The sequence below is a fragment of the Thecamonas trahens genome, assembly GCF_000142905.1.
Source record: "Thecamonas trahens ATCC 50062 unplaced genomic scaffold supercont1.9, whole genome shotgun sequence".
Taxonomy (NCBI): domain Eukaryota; order Apusomonadida; family Apusomonadidae; genus Thecamonas; species Thecamonas trahens.
Genome location: NW_013657671.1, coordinates 411,153 through 428,696, shown reverse-complemented (window position 1 = coordinate 428,696; position 17,544 = coordinate 411,153). Strand labels below are relative to the sequence as shown.

The 17,544-nt window shown below is 64.4% G+C and overlaps 6 protein-coding genes across 6 annotated transcripts in view; all 6 read right to left on the bottom strand.

The window, feature by feature from the left end:
• The window catches only part of AMSG_02397 (fimbrin), a 2,477-nt gene extending 2,072 nt beyond the window's left edge, over positions 1–405 (bottom strand). Inside the window, exon 1 of the mRNA XM_013905485.1 lies at positions 290–405. Within this exon, the coding sequence (XP_013760939.1) occupies positions 290–389 (100 nt within the window). The 5' untranslated portion in view covers positions 390–405. The remainder of the gene's footprint in view (positions 1–289) is intronic.
• Positions 406–588: 183 nt separating this feature from the next.
• AMSG_02396 (uncharacterized protein) lies at positions 589–1,821 on the bottom strand (the record flags this gene model as incomplete). Its single annotated transcript, XM_013905484.1, has 1 exon — positions 589–1,821. The coding sequence occupies one exon, from the start codon at positions 1,819–1,821 to the stop codon at positions 589–591; it is 1,233 nt and encodes a 410-aa protein (XP_013760938.1).
• A 223-nt stretch (positions 1,822–2,044) lies between these two features.
• AMSG_02395 (uncharacterized protein) lies at positions 2,045–3,077 on the bottom strand (the record flags this gene model as incomplete). The annotated part of the gene is made up of 2 exons (XM_013905483.1): positions 2,045–2,669; positions 2,924–3,077. 2 exons carry the CDS (start codon positions 3,075–3,077, stop codon positions 2,080–2,082), a joined length of 744 nt encoding a protein of 247 aa, XP_013760937.1. The 3' UTR covers positions 2,045–2,079.
• Positions 3,078–3,146: 69 nt separating this feature from the next.
• Positions 3,147–12,102, bottom strand: AMSG_02394 (uncharacterized protein; the record flags this gene model as incomplete). Its single annotated transcript, XM_013905482.1, has 1 exon — positions 3,147–12,102. The coding sequence occupies one exon, from the start codon at positions 12,100–12,102 to the stop codon at positions 3,169–3,171; it is 8,934 nt and encodes a 2,977-aa protein (XP_013760936.1). The 3' UTR covers positions 3,147–3,168.
• Positions 12,103–12,131: 29 nt separating this feature from the next.
• Positions 12,132–12,786, bottom strand: AMSG_02393 (uncharacterized protein; the record flags this gene model as incomplete). Its single annotated transcript, XM_013905481.1, has 2 exons — positions 12,132–12,662; positions 12,778–12,786. 2 exons carry the CDS (start codon positions 12,784–12,786, stop codon positions 12,132–12,134), a joined length of 540 nt encoding a protein of 179 aa, XP_013760935.1.
• Positions 12,787–12,991: 205 nt separating this feature from the next.
• On the bottom strand, positions 12,992–17,238 carry AMSG_02392 (uncharacterized protein; the record flags this gene model as incomplete). The annotated part of the gene is made up of 2 exons (XM_013905480.1): positions 12,992–15,532; positions 15,556–17,238. 2 exons carry the CDS (start codon positions 17,236–17,238, stop codon positions 12,992–12,994), a joined length of 4,224 nt encoding a protein of 1,407 aa, XP_013760934.1.
• Between the last annotated feature and the right edge of the window lie 306 nt (positions 17,239–17,544).

The window sequence follows — 17,544 nt, the reverse complement described above, 5'->3', positions numbered from 1 at the left end:
CCTCCCTTCCGTCGTCGTCGTCTCGCTCCTCTCCCTCCCCCGCCCCCCCCTCCTCTTCCCCCCTTCCCCCCTTCCTGCACGCCCTTGTTTGCTCAGGCATGCCCGCCGGCTGGCCATGGCTAACCTGCCGTAGCCACCGCCGACGGACATTCGCAAGAAAACCTGTGTTTTCGCCGCCTGGGCATTGTTCGCAAGAAAACGGCAACGTGGCTCGGCGGCGGGGGATACGACAGAGAGCGTCACCGGGGGCGGATTGCGGGGGAAGGGAGCGCGGAATTGCGGCACGTACGCTGGAACTGGCGGATGAGGTCGTTGACCTCACGGGTGTTAAAAGAGGGGAAACCACGCGCAATGGCGCGGTAGTCGGCAACAGTCGGCTTGGCGGCCATGATGTGACTTGAGAGTTGGGTGGCCAAAGACTCGCCGTCGCTCTGCCACCGGTTAACGGCAACTGACCATCAATCGATTCAATCAATGCTTGGCTACGCTGCTACTGTTTCGGAGGCTCCGGTCGCAGAGCATTTTTTTTCGGTCTCCGCACCAAATTTTGTTCACGCCCACCTCCCCCCGCCATCCATGGTCTCCTTCCTACTCGAGATACTGCGCGAGTATGCCTGCGTAGTCGACGTTGGAGGCTGGTGCATCAGTGGCTTCGCTCGCACCGGAGTTGTCATCGAGAGCTGAAATGGTGGCAGCAGCGCTGGTAAGCGCCTCCTTGGCCAAATCGAGCCGGGCAATGCCTGACGACCACACCCCGGCGACGCCGATGAGGTGACGCGGACTCGAGACGAGCGCCCGCAGTGGGTCGTCGTCAGCGAGGACAAGCGCCGCCGCCGGAATGCGCCATGCAACGCAGTCGGCTTGCATGCCGCGTGCGAGCACGCCGAGCCCGCTGCTGACTCCGAGCGCGTCCGCGCCGCCAGCGCAACCCAACGCCAGCATGTCGCCAAGCGCCAGTCCAGGGTTCAGGCGGGCGGCGAGCCGGACAGCTCCAAGCATGTCACGCCCAGGGCCAGCGGTGAGCGCCACACGTCCGCTCTGTGCCAGCACCTCTGCCAGCGGAAAGCGCGTCGACGAGAGCGCAGCCTCTGCGGCAGGATCGTAGACCAGTGCAACCCGCGCATCGACGGCCGCAGTCAGTGCGTCGTCGTCGAGCAGCGACGGATTGACAACGAGCAAGCTCGGGCCGAGTAGGCCTGCGGCCTCGAGAGCATGCATCTCGCTGCTACCAACACCGGGCCGCGTCAGGACTAGCTTGACCCTGGCGCCCATGCGCTTGGCAAGGACACCGACCTGCAGCAGCAGCGGCGAAGCGGAGAGCGCGTCCTGTGCGAGCACAAACATGTGCCCTGCCACAGCGTCCGCCTCCAGATCGGCATGGGTGGCGGCGGCGAGTGCATCGCCGACAGGCGTGGTTGCGGTAAGCGTGACCTCGTGGCCGAGAATGACCCGCACGCCAAGAGCAATGCCCTCGGTGGCAGCTGCCGCCGCCAGTGCTCCGGGAGCTCCAGCGCCCGGCATGGCCACGGGGCAGGCCGAGGCAAGGGTAGTCGTTCCAGCCATGACCGCGAGCGCCGCCGACAGCCGTGCGTGACCCGACGATGGACCGATGGCATTTGCGCCGGCATCCACAAATGCTGCCGTCAGCAGCGAGTCCGGGAGTTCGATGACCTCGTTGGCGAGGTACGACCGGCGAGCGGTGGCAGCCGGCAGCAGGTCAACCACCTGGCCACCAGAGACCACTACGGCAGTGTCCTCCACCACACCGCCCGTCGTCGCCACCCACCGCGCGCACACCACAGCGTCCACCGTGTACTCCATCCTTGTCGGCTTGGTGGAAGTCGGGCACGGGCCCTGGAGATGGGTGTTGGGCGGGAGGGGCGAGAAGAGGGCGGCGAGGAGGTGGTGTAGGTGCGGCGGCCGTGGCGTGCGCGCCAAACCGGTAAAGCACCTCATGCAACGATGCTGACACCCGCGTCTAAAGACACATGCCGCATTCGCCCTACATACACACTGCTGAGCATCGTCGATCGTCGTCTACGGGTCATCTGTGCCTGCGATTCATGTACTCACTGCTTGCTACTCGTCGTCGGCGGCACCAGCATCGACGTCCGGCTCGGCGCTGGTCCCAGCATCGGGCGCGCTGGCAGCGCTCCCACCAGCAGTCTGAGATGAGATGAACGACTTGATGGCACGGACTTGAAGGAGGGTCTGCTCCAGCTGCGCTTGGTCCATCTCAAACGTGACGACGTCGTGGGTGGCCGCGACCGAGAGCGGTGGCACGTCCTTGGCGTCGACAGACTGGTCCGACCGTGCGCGGATGATCGCTGCCGCCGCCGCCGCCCGCCGCGCCTCGGCCGCCTTGTTCTCGTTCGAGACCAGAAGTTCGACAATGCACGTCGCACCCGAGAGCGACTCGCGCGCCTTGGACGCCGACAGCGCGTCCACGCGCCACGACATGTCCAGCAGCGAGTTACCGAACCGCGACGCCTCGGAGACAACCAACCGGATCTTTTCCTGCTGACGATGCCACACTCTCAGAAACAGCTTCTTCTGATATGCCGGCATATCCATCGGTGCCAGCGCCTCCTCCAGCTGCGTCACCGACCAGATCTCCGCCACGCCTTGCCGCAAGACCGCCAGCACAGACTCGCGCATCGCCACAAACTCTATCCATCCCCATACAGGCATTCCCATCAGTCCCTCACCCTCCCCATCTCCTCTAACTCATCCCTGGCCATCACTCATAGCCGCGCGCCACATGCATGCACCAGAAATGACCCCTGTCCGTCGCTCCCTCCCCCGCCACCCCCGCCACCCCCTCCACCCCCTCCACCCCGTCCACACACACACCCTCCCTCCCCCTCCCCCTCCCTCTCCCGCCCATCCCTCCCTTCAACCCTTCCTCCTCCTCTCCTCGTACCTTCTCTCGGCATGTCGCTGTAGAACCTGTCGCGGAGAGTGCCGGCCACTGCGTCGACGTCGACCGAGCCGCGTGACTTGACATTGGTGAGGACCACGTTGGAGAGGGCAAGCACAAGCTGGGCAAACGCCTTTTGCTCTGCTGCGCTAGCCATACTGTCTTGTTTGTACTATGTCTTTATGACGGCTGCCCTGCGCTTCTAGCCCGAGACAAGTAGTGACTTTTCCACAAGTACACGTCTTCATTCAGCGCTCGCGGACGAGACAAAGGCCATCGCCGACCACGACAGAGCCGCGCCACACGCCAACCGCAACCCCGCGCTTCGTTGCCATCACAATCGGCGACGATACACGCTCAAACGGACCGAGATCAAACTGCGGGCCGTGCCCGTCATACATCGAGACTCGTGTCTCCAGACGTGCGAGGAGCTCGTGTCCGGCATCTTCAGTGTGAGTGATCCACAGCGCCTTGCCTGGTCCGCTCACCACAAGCCGCTCGCCCTTCCGCGATGGCGTCCGCGTCAACACGTCCTCCTCCCACGCCCGAAGTCGCGAGACCTCCCCGGCTGAACCATCGTCGCTCCCCACAGCAGCGACCGCGTCCACAATCACGCCCGACGCCACAAACCCAGCCCGGATGACCCGGTCGAGCGCCCGGACATCGACGCCCTTGCGGTACCGCAGCAGCGCGAGATCCCGCAGCGAGAGCTCCCGCAGCGCCCCCACATCACCTGCATATCCGGCAAACAGTGCCTCTTCGGGGAGCCCCGCCCGGTACTGGTCGAGCACGCCCGAGACTCGGACTGCGTCGTCGCCCATCGGCGCCAGCTGAAGCTCGCCAAACCCGGATGTCGAGAGCTTGCTTTCGCGCTCGACCATGGCCGCCAACGCCGCATCCACAGCCACTCCGCCGCCGGTCTGCGACGCGAGGCGACCGAGTCGCCACGCGCGCTCTACAGCCCCGCCGCCAGCGCTGCCATGGACCCACACCATGTTTGGCGAAACAACAGCACCCACGCCGGCCCCGCGCACCAGAAGCGATGGCTTGTTCACATGCTCGCTCACAGCCTCAAGCGCACGCACAATCTCGCACGCCACCGCCACGCACGTCTGGTCGTACAGCTCGCCGTCGGCCGCGGGCACAACCACCACGCCCCGCGATCCACACCAGTCGGCGCGAGTCTGGTACGCATTCGCCACCCGCGCCACAGACTCCTGTGCCATCGCAAGCACAGAGACCGCATGCGCCACGTCGAGCTTCCCACCTTCGCATAGCAGGCCGAGGTCCACAGCTACAACGCCAAACCCGTCGTTGCTTCCGCTCACCACCGACTCAATCCCAGCCGCAGCCGAAGCCTGGGCGCTCCGAAGGTAGAAAACCTCCATCTCCTCCCCGAGAACCGTCACTGGTGCCTCGACGAGGGCAACATCGCCAAACGTCGTTCGTGCCGCCTCGAATGCGCCACGCGTCACCGCCAGACAAGCGTCCAGCCCGGCGCACGCTTCGCGCGCGAGTTTGCGCGCCACGTTCACCGTACGCGACCACGCCATGCCGTCGTTCACAGACAACAGGACCTCACCTGCGTCGATGCCTATGCCGCGGACACGAATCCCATGTGCCGAGCACAACTCGTTATCCAGCTTCTTGTGCATCGCAAGTGCAGCACTTGCCGCGCTGGCCGGGCTCTCAAACAGCCAAAGGAACTGCGCCACATGATGAACGCCCGCCTCCACCTTGCTCGCAATCGCCGCCAGCGCCACAGACACCTCGTGCAGCTCACGAATCGACCGAAACACGCCCTTGGAGCTCACAAGCGCTGGCCGGTCCATCGACAGTGCGAGCACGCACCCACGTCGCACAAACGTAGCCCGCGCTCTAGCATCCAGACCCGCGCGTGCATCACTTGATCCGGCCTTGCTCCGCGCTGCAACATACTCGGCAAACGAGCCCGCTACGTCGCTCCCGCTTCCAAGCGCCTTGCTCAGTGAGCCCGAGTACTTGAGCAGCCCGCCCTTGGCCACAAAGTACTTGAGCGCTGCACCGTCGTACGCCGTCGTCTGCGCCAGGTAGTTGACCTTGCCAAGCGCGGTCGCGCTCTGTACAACGCTCTGGACCTCGGCTGTGAGCAGTACTGCTCCGTTGTGTGCCACCCGCTCCGCAAGGTGGAACGCCACCTCGGCGGCCCTTCCGTAAAGCCGGGACCGGAACTCATCGTAAACCACAGCCTCGCCGCTGGCCACGCCGATGCCCTTGAACTGTGCCTTCCGGCTCGGGTCGCTCGCCACGCCCTCTTGCGCGTTGAACATCGCCACCAGACGCACAATCTCCAACGCAGCCGCCACAGCCCGATGCGACTCGCCAAACACTGCAAACACGTTGTCCTCGTCCGCAACAACAAGCTCGGCTCCGTACAACGTCAGCAACGGCTGCACCAGCCACCGCATCTGCACGATGCGCGCCGCAAAGCCCAGTACGCCACCGGCCGCCCGCTCCTCATACTCCATGAACCCGGTCATATCCAGCACAAGCACGGTCTTGAGCTCGTGGTCGTCACCGTCGCTGTCGTCGCCATCACTACCATTGCCCTCCAGCCCAGTCGACGGCGTTCGCCCCAGCGTCACAGACGCTCCACCGCGCTCGGCCATACTGTCCGCATCTGCTACCACGCTCACCAGCGATAATTCACGCTGCAGAACCATGACCTTCTCGCCAGCCTCCAGACGAACCACCTCGACACCCGACGCCTCGCCGCCCTCAGCCGCCACAAGCGAAATGAACACGCCGTCGGCGCCAGAAGCGCCCTCGGGCATCAACGCAGCCGCAACCTCGGGTGTCAACCACACCCCGACACGGTTGCGCGCGACACAGTCGCCTGCAAGCTCGCGCACAACCTGCAGTGGCTCGCCAATCCACTCGCGCAGGGACGGATCCACCGGAGACGGCACCTCCAGCACTCGTCCGGAGCTGACCACGACCGAGCCGACTTGGCCATCGCACGGAATCGAAGCCCGGCGCAGCACTTCTGCGGCGCCAACCGCGAAACGGAGCGCAACCCTCTCATCGCCAAAGACAAAGACAGGGCCCGCGCTCCGCGAGTGTGGTCCGCCGCCGGCAAGCACGCCGATTGCTTCGCCCGCCGCCTCAACGCCGCTCACGCTATCCATTACCTGGAACCGGGCCCGCACGCGGTCACGTCCGTGGAACGCGGCGGGCATCGACAGCGCCACCGCAACAAACACCGCCTTGCAGCCGTACGTCCCCCACACGTTCTTCTCCACCCCACGCACCTCGTCGGCTGTCGGTGCTCCCGACTTGGGCGTCGGCATCCGCCTGCTCACAACCTCAACGAGCTCGAGGTACGGCTTGCCGCCGCGGACCGCCACCGCCGTCAGTGAGCTCGACCGCCCTGCCACCGGTCCGCCGAGCGACGTCCGGTACCGCTTGAGTGTTCCCGTAGCCGCGAACATGGCAATCGCATCGTTGGCAGCCACGCTGGTCGCATCGCTATTTGCCATCACGCGCCCGGTCGAGGCCTGGATTACTCGCTGCTGCTCGCGGAATGTGATCCGTGGCAGTGCCTTGGCCACAAGTCCCGGCACGTTGCCGGCCACAAGTACTTCGCCGTTGGACGCACCGGCCAGGAGCGATGCACACGCGGCGGGTGTTCCCGCGACTAGCACCTCGTCAAACGAGCAGACCAACCCCTCGCCCGCGGCAACCCCAATGCCGACCACAAGCTCAAAGTCGTCCGCCTTACGGGTCTTGAGGTTGAACTGCGAGACCAGCTTGGACGCCTCCAGCGCTGCGGCAAGCGCCAGCGGAGGCGACGAGAACACCGCCATCGAAAGCCGCTCGTTCTCAAGCGCAGCCGTCGAGTCGTAGGCTGCCCACACCGGGCCGAGAATTTCACGCATCTTGACCACCTGCGCCGCGTGCAGAACCACCCGGGACTTGTTGCCCAGCCGTGCGTCAGAGTGTAAGACGGCAAAGACGACCGTGTGCGGTGAGGCCAGAAAAACTGCGTTGCCCATCTGCACAACTTCTTCCTTGGCTCCCTTGAGTGAGCCATTGACAAGTGCAACTTGCAGATTCACCTCGCCTGTTCCGCTGCCTAGTGCTGGGTCCATTGCCACAAGCGACACCTCTTCCGGTACAACCGTGGTGTGAACCACTCCACCGAGCAGCGTATCCTCGACGAGTGCCAGCGGAGCAAAGACAGAGAGCGCGTCGGTGGCGGCCTTGCCCACTCTCGCGGCGACTTGAGCGCCGAGCACAACAGGTACTTGCCACTCGATCCGATCCCTGATCTCCTTGCGCGGGTGGTGATGCGCCACTGCACACGCCATCCATACTGCCGGACCCCACACAAGACCGGCCGACGCCGCCCTCACCGTCGAGCCAGAAACCACACCCACCGCGCATGTCGCGTCGAGCAGCGCCTTGGCCCCGGCACCTGACCGCGCTGACATCGTGTTCGCCTTGCTCACTGCTCTCGCTAGCGAGTCGTGCATCCGCTGGAGCGCAGAGCTCGAGTCGCTCGTCTCGGCGCCTGGGCTCGCCTCGCCTGCACCATGCAACTCAATCGCGCGCACCATCTCATCAAACAAATGACCGACTTGCCAGCCTGCAGAGACTGCGGCCTCGGCAGTAGCAAACACCGCCGTCGTCGGCCGGATGAGCGACCCGCCGGCAGCCACGAGCGTCGACTGGACCTGTGACGAGAGCACATGCCACGCATCACTGGCCACTGTCGGCGACGCAGAGCTCACCAGCTTGTCTGTGTCGACGCCGACACAAACTGCAAACGTCTCCTCACACACAAACGGTGTCGCCGCCCACCGCGCTTTGGCCCGGGCCCGCTCGCGAGCGTCCGATCCCGCCGCAACCCATCGTGAGCTCACCATCCGCAAGCTCGCGAGCTCGCCCGTCCCCGAGCTCGGCGCCGGTGACTGTGGAATGCCCAGCTGGGTCTCGGGTCGCACCTTGTCCGGAATCGAGAGCAGAACGCCATAGCTCGCGCTCTCGGCACCCAGCAGCGCAGACTGCTTCTCCTCAAATTCGGGACTCGTCGCCAGGAACGGGTGCTCGCGCGCGAGCTCTGCTGTCGGCTGACGGTCGATCGCGTCGCGGTACGCTGCAACGACGCTGCCTGACACAACAACTTGCCCAAGCTCTGCCACGCCGGCCAGCTGCCTCGCCGCAACCATGCCGGGTCCGTGCACAAGTGGGCCACGGCCGAAAAACCGTGTGACTCCTGGAAGCGTGGTGTCGGCGAAAAACGCCTTGTCGCCCCAATACACGCCTACGCTCGCCATCAATGGCTCGATGAGCTCGAGATCAATCGACGCCTCGCGGAGCTGCGCAGCAATTTCGGCACCAGCCGCAACGCCGGCCCATGGCGAAGCAAAGAGGCCCACGGCCTCGTTCCAGTCGGTGACCAGGAAGCCAGGGACGTGCAGCGCGAGCGCGTGACGGACAATGCGCTCGTACTCAACGGCAAACGATGCGTATTCGACGAGCTGCTCCGCCGGCAGCGGCGGATACGAGACAACGACAGCACAGATGAGTCCACTCCCTGGCGCAGACACCGGTCCAAATCCGTCGACAGGAACATCGAGTCGCGCCGCGCGTGTCCGCTGCCGCGCCTTAAACCCGCGATACCGCGCCTGGATGGCCAGTGCCGCAGCCTGCTCTTCGGCCGACGCATTGCCCGCGCCGACGTCGAGGCGGAGGCCCGAACCCGCGTTTGAGCCTGTGCCCGCGCTCTGCTTGCCGCCTCCAACTAGCCGTCGCGCCCGCGCTTGTTTCCGCCCGCGGTGGCCCCTCCACGACGCCTGAATCCGAGTCGCCGCAGCCTCCTCAGCATCAAGCGGTGAGACTGCATGTGGTGCGGGTGCGCCAGGTCGGCTCGGAAGCACGGCAGACTTGGAGCCTAGTGCCGAGGCAGCCTCGGATCCGCTCTGACTCTCGCCCTTGCTCTCGCTGGCGCTTCCGCTGGCGCTTCCGCTGGCGCTTCCACTTTCCGAGTACGAGCCCGACAAGTCCGCGCCTGCAACCGGTGCGTCTGACAAAAACGACGACGACGAGAGCGAGGCCGAGTCCGAGAGTTCGGCCATCGGCGTCCAATTGTCAATAGAGACCTCCTCGTACGACCACTCGCCCGACCACTCGCTAGATTCGGAGCGGTTGGTCTCGCGGCTGCCGAGCGCATACATCTTGCTCCGCGCAGCCATGCCGCGCAAGTGCGCCTGCATAACCAGGACCGCCGCCATGCGCTTGGCGCGAGCTTTGGTGGCCTGGCGCTTGCGCTCCTCCTGCTGCTTGAGAAGGATCTGCTGCCGCTGCTCCTCCTCGCGGGCAAGTGCCTTGCTTCCCTTTCGCCGGCCGAGCCTGTTAAAGTTCGGCACAGACTTGAACGCCACTCGTGTCGGTGGCTGGAAGCCCGACTCGGTGCCCGAGCCGCCGTCACTTCGCCGCTGCGGCGCTGCGCCATCGCGCATCAGGACCTGGGCTTGGATTCGTGCCGCCACCAGATCGTGCGACGACGCAGAGAGCACATGAGTCTTGTTAGTCGCAAACATATTGTCGCCCGAGCCACCCGATGTGAGCGCGGCCGAGAGCGAGGCTGTCCGCGGAAACGTGATCTGCAGCCGGACCTCACCGCGAACGCCCGACGATGATGACGAGCCGCGCATCGGGGTCATAACAGGAACCCAGATATCGTTGACCGTGTTGCGCTTCAGCTGCTGTAGCGCCACAAAGGCGTGGCCAAAGAGTACAGGCTCAATGGAGCCAGCGCGTGGGCCCTCCTTGACTGTCTGCCAGTTGTAGCAGTTGATCTCGATCTTCTCGGTCGGCGGCACGTTGTCCGAGAGGAATTTGGTGTTCCACGTCGGCGCAACCGTCTTGCTCGCCGTCGGCGTGCAGAAGATCTGGTTGGCCAGAATGAGCTCGACAGAAGGGTTGATGGTAGCCGCCAAGCCCTTGACCACTGCCTGCAGCTCCGGCGAGCCAACAGACATGGTTGAGAGAGATGCCTGCCGAGTCATGGTCTTGTCTCCCTCCTCGCTAGCCTCAGAGTCACGCCACACCGCCTGGGTGTGCGAGGCGACGGCCGCAGCAACACGCCCGTCCGGGTCGAGCGCCTTGGCGCCGACAAGGCAAATGTCGATGGGCACCGGATCGGCCTTGACGTTAAAATTGGCAGTGAGCTTATCGCGTGAGAGGACCGACGCCGGTGCGTCAGGCGTCGTGAGCGCGAGCACAATGTGAAGGAGCCCGGTCTCGGAGCCAACAAGCGGGAGCCAGAGGTCGTGCTGGACGTCGGTCTCAATGTCCGACATGGCCAGCGAGATCACACCCAGCGACATCGACGCCTCGTCGGCCGCGTCCCAGTCGACAACCTCGATACTGAGTGTATCCTTGGGTGAGATGCGGGTGTACACCCGCGGCTCTGGCCACATCGGGTCAAGCGTGCCCTTGCGGACCTCGGTCTCATCACGGACCCGGTCTTCCGACACGGTGAGGAGGAGGAGCGGCGATGTGCTTGTCTGCGTCCCCGACCGCGGCATCAGGTCGCGGCACTGCATGTACAGGATGTGAAGCTCGAGTGTGGCCGACGATACCAGCTCCTCCATCCGGCTCTGTTCGTTCAGCTGCTCATGCTCTTCCTTCTTTTGCCGCATCTGGTCTTGCCGCATCACCGCGGGTGGCACAAAGTCCGAGATCGACAGAAAGTGCCGCTTGATGACGTGCGGTGTCCGTCCAGAGTCGAGCACCTCGGTCCCGGTCGACGGTGCAAACGATGTCGTCCGCGAGTGCTTTCGGTCAAAGGCTGGTTGTCCCTTGCGCTTGCTACCGCTCCTGGACTTGGTCCGCTTCATGATGCTCTTGGGCTTGGCGCCCCGCCCCGACGCCTCGGCTGATGATGACAACGGCTTGGCATCAGAGCCGCTCTCCCGGCTCTTCTCGTCGTGACCACTCGATCGAGCAGGTGTTGCCAGAAAGTTGTAGGGAGCACCCGAGCGAGCAATCGAGAACACAATCGGCCGTTCCGAGTTGTGCGAGGCAACGAGCACATCTTCCGGTAAGAACGAAAACGCACCCGACATGACCGAGTCGCCGTCATCACTCTCGGGTTTGCCGTTGGCCAGCGAGGCCTGGATCTGGTCAGCATACCGCTCGCACCACGCCGAGTATCCCTCAAGTGTCATCCGCGACGCCGCCGATCGTGTCGTCTCATCGTCCGAGTCGGTTGACAGCGCCATCGCCCGCTCCAGCATCGCACGAGACCGCGGCGAGAGCTCGTCATCGTGGAGAACACTCGGCGAAACCGGCTGTGTTGCCGGTCGGATCGGGTCGAGGCGTGCCGCCGGCCGCGGTCGCGAATGTGGTCTCGGCCTCGCCCTTGCCTGCGAGCTCGAGCGCCGATCGTTGGCCTCGTGACTTGCTGGTCGCGAGTAGCCCAGCGGGCGTGAGTCATCACCCCGCGCAGCCGACCGTGATCGCGGTCGCTCCACGGCGGCCTGGTACTCGCGGACCAGGTCAACCTTGTACGGCGACGGAGCCGCCGCGTTGGCCTGGGCATTCATCTGTAGCGGGTTGTGCAGCAGTGGCTTCGGCGTCCGCGTGGCCGACGTTGGCCGCCGCGCACGTGCTGCGCGTGCCGAGGAAGACGGACGCGTCGAGGTCGATGACAGTGACGACGCCGCTGACGACGGCCGCGCAGTGTTTCGCATTCCCCGCCGTGACGAGAGGCCCGAGTGAGCTCGGACACGCCGCGCGGCCGCTGCTGCTGCCGCCGTTGCCTTGACATCCTCCAGCGCACTCTGTAGCTGATCGAGCACCGGTGCCTTGATACCAAAGGGATGCCGCGCAAGTGCAGCTCCAAGCGCGTAAGACGACTGCGCAGCCTCGAGTCGGCCAAGGTACTCGTACTCGACCCCGATGTTGTAGAGAGCGATGGCGGCCACGTTGAGCGTCGACGCGTTCGACGGCGGTGCTGTCGCCGGCAGCCATCGCGTCGGATCCATGTCGGCCGCAAACGCGTCCCAGCCAGCACGGGCGGTAATGTCGAGTGGGGAAAAGGCCTCGTAGGCCCGTTGGATGCAGCCCAGTGCAGCCTGTGCGTGCGAGAGCGCCGAGTCGTGCTCGCCCATCTGTGAGAGAATGGTGCACATCGAGAGCAACGCGGACGGCTTGTCGGTGGCTACAGGCAACACGTCGACGTCGCGGCTGGGCGCTGTGTCAGCAGCCAGGCCACCCCAGTCTGGACCTCTTCCACGCCGACGGGCACGTCGAGCGCAGCGCGAAAGGCATCGAGCGCCTGCGAGAGAAATCCGTCCCGCTTGAGGCGGACACCGACCAGAATGAGGATGTTCCGCAGTCGCAGCAGGTCGTCCTCGGCCTGAAGCATGCTATCCGGGAGGAGAGTGGTGAGCGCAGCAGCGAGCGGGTAGGGAAGGAGCGGGAAGAACGAGACCGGTGGGAGCGCAGCAGCCTGGGCCTCGGTTGGCGCAAACTCCGAGGCGGTAACCGCCGAGACGGAAGACTCCAGCTCAAAGTCAACAAAGTGGCCCAGCTCTGTCAGAGGGGCCGTGAGCCCAGTTGCTGCCGTTGTCAGCGCCATGCTTGCCAGTGCCGACAATGCCGCCGCTCCGCCCGACGACGCTTCGCCATGCAGCTCCAGTGCGTCCTGGGTTTGCACCAGCGTCGCCCACAGCGTCCTTAGATACTTGGCCTGTAGGTTTAGTGCGTGTGTGGTGAGTAAGTGAGTGAGTGATTGTGTGTGTGTGTGTGTGTACAAGGGGGACGTAGGGGGAGGGGGAAGAGCAGGGGGGAACGGTCCTCCGTACCTCGGCCATGGCTGTCAACGGCGACGGGTGCCGGTTGGCTGGTTGGCCTCAGCGCCAGCCGCCAAACCCTCCTTTCAATTGCAAACGTGTCATCGACCGGAGTGCGGCCTGGCCTCAAAGGCCGGCGGTCGAGGCTTTACAGGGCAAGATCAGTTTAGCGCTTGCAAGATAGTATGCGGGAGGGGAATATTAAGCGATTGTCTATGAGGATGGCTTAGTCGAGGCTCACGGCCGACGTTGGAAAGTACCCGCGGCGGTTGCCGCAGACGCCGTACCACCAGATGGCCGAGGCGCGGTGAACAACGAGGACGCGGTCACCGACGCAGAGAGACATCTGGGTCGGTCCGCATGCATTGTAAGGGCTGCTAATAACAACCGTGTCCATGTCAGTGTGCACAATGCTGGCGCCCGGCGTGGCGCGAGCAGTGAGGGCGGCGTAAGTGGCGAGTCCGGCGCCGGGATCGGGCGCCGCGCCGGGCGCAAACGACGCAAGCACAGCTTCGGCTGGGTTCACCCTGCTGCCGCCAACCTCGCCAGCAGCATCGCTGGTTGCGTTCAACGAGGTCGCGCGGAGCAGGTCCTGGAGCGCAAGCATGGCCGAGACCCGAGAGCCTTCCTCCGATGAGCCGAGCGGGTGGTCGAGGACAGCGCGCAGTATTTGCGCCTCGAGGTTGGGACGGAAGGCAGTGTGACCATGGATGGCTGCCACGGCGCGAAGAAAAGCGACGCGGACGCGGACGGTGAGCTTGCACTCGGGCAGGACCTCGAGGACACCATCGATGAGGAGGCTGCCAAACTTGCCAAGAACAGCCTGCTTCGACGGCGTGACAGAAGCCCAGAGTGCGGCGATGGTATCGGCTGCAGCGATGGCGAGCTGGATGGCTGAGAGCATGTGGCGCGACTCGACAGTGCTGCCGCGGAACAGGACTGGTGGCGGAACAGTAAACGACGATAAGAGTGTCCCACTATCACGGGCGGCGACAATGGCCGGCGTGTGGGTCATGCCCTCGTACTTGACCAGAAACTCGACGACGTCCGCGTCGAGCCGCTCCGGTGCCAAAACGCAGGTGCTCTCAGTGAGCGACCCTACATCAGCGGCGTGTGCCAGAGCCGCCTCCCAGTCCAGCGCTGTTGCGATGACCTGCAGGAGCTCGTCATCGTCTACAAGTGAGCCGGCGATGGCGGCGCGGCTCTCCCCAAAGTCGATCGAGAGCCCGCGAGACAGCGAGGCGAGAGCACGGCTGCGGACATTAATCGGCAGCACGGAGTTCTTGGCCAGCTGGGAGAGAAGCGCCCAGAGCGCCAATGGGTCAAAGGCAAGGGCGGCGTCGGCCAGATTGGGTATGGCCGAGGCCGGAACCAGCGACGATGCCCGCCCGCCAGGCATCATCAAGGACGGCAGCGCTGCTACCGAGAAGAGTGGCGTCGACGTGAGGTGGGTGAGGAGGTCGAGCGCATAGCCTGCGGCCTCGCCAGAGACCAGGCCTGGCTCGTAGTCGGGGTCGTCAAACAGCGCTGTGTCCAAGATACGGCTTGGTCCGCTCGAACCTCCGAGGCACAGCAGCTTGATCAGCGTCGCGTCAAGCGCAGAGCCATCAGATGCAGAGTCAAGAGCGGCGGAGACGTCGGCAAGCACACTCCGCACAAGCTCGAGGCCGCCCGAGTCCAGCAACGAGGTCATCGGCGTGTCGTAGGCGGTAAGCGAGACAAGCAGGGCGAGGGCGTGGAGGCGGCAGCCGTTGCGGACGTCCGTCTCGTGCTCACCACGAGCAATGGTGGTAACTTGCGGGAGGAGACCGGCAGCAAGGAGGCGACGGACGGCGGTGGTGGCCGAGGCACGCGGTACGACCGAGCGCGAGATCAAGTTGCGGATGGCGAGGAGCGCGGCCCGGACGAGATAGATCTTGTCCGAGCTGAGGTGGCTCACCAACAGTGCGGCCCACTCGGCGTTGAGTTCGAGCAGCGAGGTCTTTCCGGCAGAACGAAGCTGCTGGCACATGGTCGAGTGTGAGGCGAGCGAGCCGAGGGCCGATGCGGCATGGGCCGCAGTTGCCGGGTAGTCAGAGAGGCGGAGAAGGGTAGTGACCACGTTGGCAAAGTTGGGCTTGTTGAGGACGGCGGTGCGGCGGAAGGCCTTGGACGCGACGTCGGCGAACATGGCCGAAACGACCTCAATGGAGAGCGGGTCGCCGGCGACGTGCGAGGTAGAGGCAAGGTACTTGAGTACAGCCGTGGAGAGCGACTCGGCACGGGTCTCGGCGTAGAGGATCGGCTGGGAGAGGGTGTTGATGTGGAGAAGGGCATAGACGGCCTCACGCTTGACGATCGGCGTAACGTAGGGTGCGGTGCGGAGGAGGATCCAGATCAGCGACGGGACGGCGACGTCATGGATGGCGGCTGCAGTCTCGCGCGAGTGGGCCAGGTTGCGGATGCAGACACATGCGTACTTGGCTGCGTCCTCGGCAACGGTGGTGGTGAGGACGTGGCAGATCGCCCCTACGACGTTGTCTAGGCCAGTGCGGTTGATGATTGTATAGCGCTTGTCCGAGATTGGCGCGAGGGTAAAGGCGGCGAGCTGCTGGACGGCCTGGTTGACGACGGCATTGGTGCAATCCTTGCCCACCATGTTCGAGAGTAGGAACTCAAAGCCGGGGCCGGGGATCTTGAGTGGGGTCTCGAGTGACTTGTGGACAGCTTGCTTGAGGTCGATATACTCGGCAAACGAGCGGGCCTGGAGGTGAAAGGTGCGCCGCTCCTTGTGTGCAATGTCAAAAAGACGGGCCCGCCCTGCGACGAGTTTGCCGACTCGCGCGACTGAACAAGCGAGGTACGGGTGAGCGGGATGACACCGGCAGGTACGGCCGCCTTTTTGGTGCTCTTAAAGTAGTAGAGGAACTTGTCGAGGAGGATAAAGGTTCGCTTGCGGAAGCTGGTGTTGCGGACGCCGCGCTTGGAGAGCACGCCCTCGTACTCGGCAAGGACCGAGGCGCGGAGGTAGCGGATGGTAAAGATGGAGCGGAGGTTGTCGACGTCGAGCGCCGGCAGCTCAATCGACGGTGTCGGGTGGACTGACGACGGAATAAGGGCCGGTGGGATGTTGGCACTGCCTGTGCCATCGCTGGCTTCGGGCGACGGCCGGCGGGCGGCGACGAGCGAGGGGTCACGGCGAACGTGGTCGGCGACGAGGGTGAGGACAGCGGTGATCCAGTCTGCGCGGTCGTCAGCATTCCTCGCAAAGACAGTGATGACTTTGGAGACGGCGACGATGCGGAAGCCAAGCTCTGATCTGTCCTCGGCATCATCAGGCAGGCCGGTGACGTACATGGTGGGCACAGCTAGGACGTCCTTGACCTTGAGCTTGGGCCCCGACTTGACCTGCGTGCAAAGCAGGAGCATGTCGGTAAAGAGAAAGGCCTCACGAACGTCGCCCGAGGCCAGGACAAGCAGGCCCTGGTGGACAAGCGCGCGGGAGTCGGCGACGAGGATGGGCGCCGCGCCGGTCAGCCGCTCCTGCAGCGCGAGCATGGTGTTGACGTTGCGAGCGCGTGAGACCTCGGCGTCGACGTCGACGAGAACTTCCTCGAGCGAAGTGATGATGTCGCTAACAGGGACGGTGTCGGGGTGGGTCGCGGGAGTCGCTTTGAAAACCACTTTGAACAGTAGCAGGTACCGCGGCAGCCGCTGGATCGGCTGCATTAGGAGCATCGAGTACGGGTTGCGGCCCGAGGCATGGTAGGCATCGTCAAGAAACTTGGCCATGGCGGACGAGTCGGCCTTGGCCGTCTCCAGCACAGCCATGACGTACTGGTAGTTGTTGGCGTACGCCTTGTACTGTTTGAGGTAGGGGACGAGCTCGGCAAGTGCAGCGCCTACCGCGGCGCGCGTCAGATCACCGCCGGCCGCCTCAACGGCTGCGTGAAGCTTGCCAAGCGTGGTCTCGGTGAGCTTGAGGAGCGGATCGAGGGTGGACGTCAAGCTGCGAAGCTGTGAGGCCGAGAGCAGCGGCTTGGACTCTGCAAGCATGTCGGTGAGCGGCTCAATGTAAAAGGTACGGAGCAGGCGGAGCTTGTTGAGGTAAGCCTCTTCGGTCTCAATCAGCTCGTTCACCGCAGCAGCGCGGCGATCTGCGAGGAGCACAGACTCGGCCTCGGCCTTGGCTGCCATGATCTCCAGCGGGGCGCGCGCGCGGAAGCCGCGGCGGGCGAGCCACGAGCGGACAGCACGCTGGATGACAGTGGCAGATGCCGAGAACTTTGCCCAGCGGCGCATAGCATCTGCCAAGTTGATGACCTTTCCCCGCTCTGCTTCTCCTGGTCCTTGCTTCCTCTCCTCCTTGGCCTCTGGCGGAGGTCCCAGTGCGAGCGACAGGTTGAGCGACTCGACGTCGTCGATAGCCATGGTAAAGAGGGCGAACTTGTCGACCACACCCGGTGGTACTGGCGGTGGTGCTTCTTCAGCCATGACTGGTTGTGGGGCGTGGGTGGGTGTTGAGGGTCTGGGCTTGGTGGCGGGAGTGGGGTGATGGTCGTAGGGGGGGGGGGGGGGTGCGTGCTAACCTGGGTTGGTCACGTTTGGTTGCAAGCCGTGAGCAAGCAAACACAGGCAGAGAGCAGAGAGCAAGACAGCTGGGGCATGCAGTGGGGCCAAGCGAGGTACGCGCGGGGATGGGGGGATTGATTGGAAGTTTTTCGGGGTGGCCACATGTGGAGATCGATCATTGGTGGTGGTGGCTTTGCATGCCAAGTGATCATCGCCTTCGTTGCAACA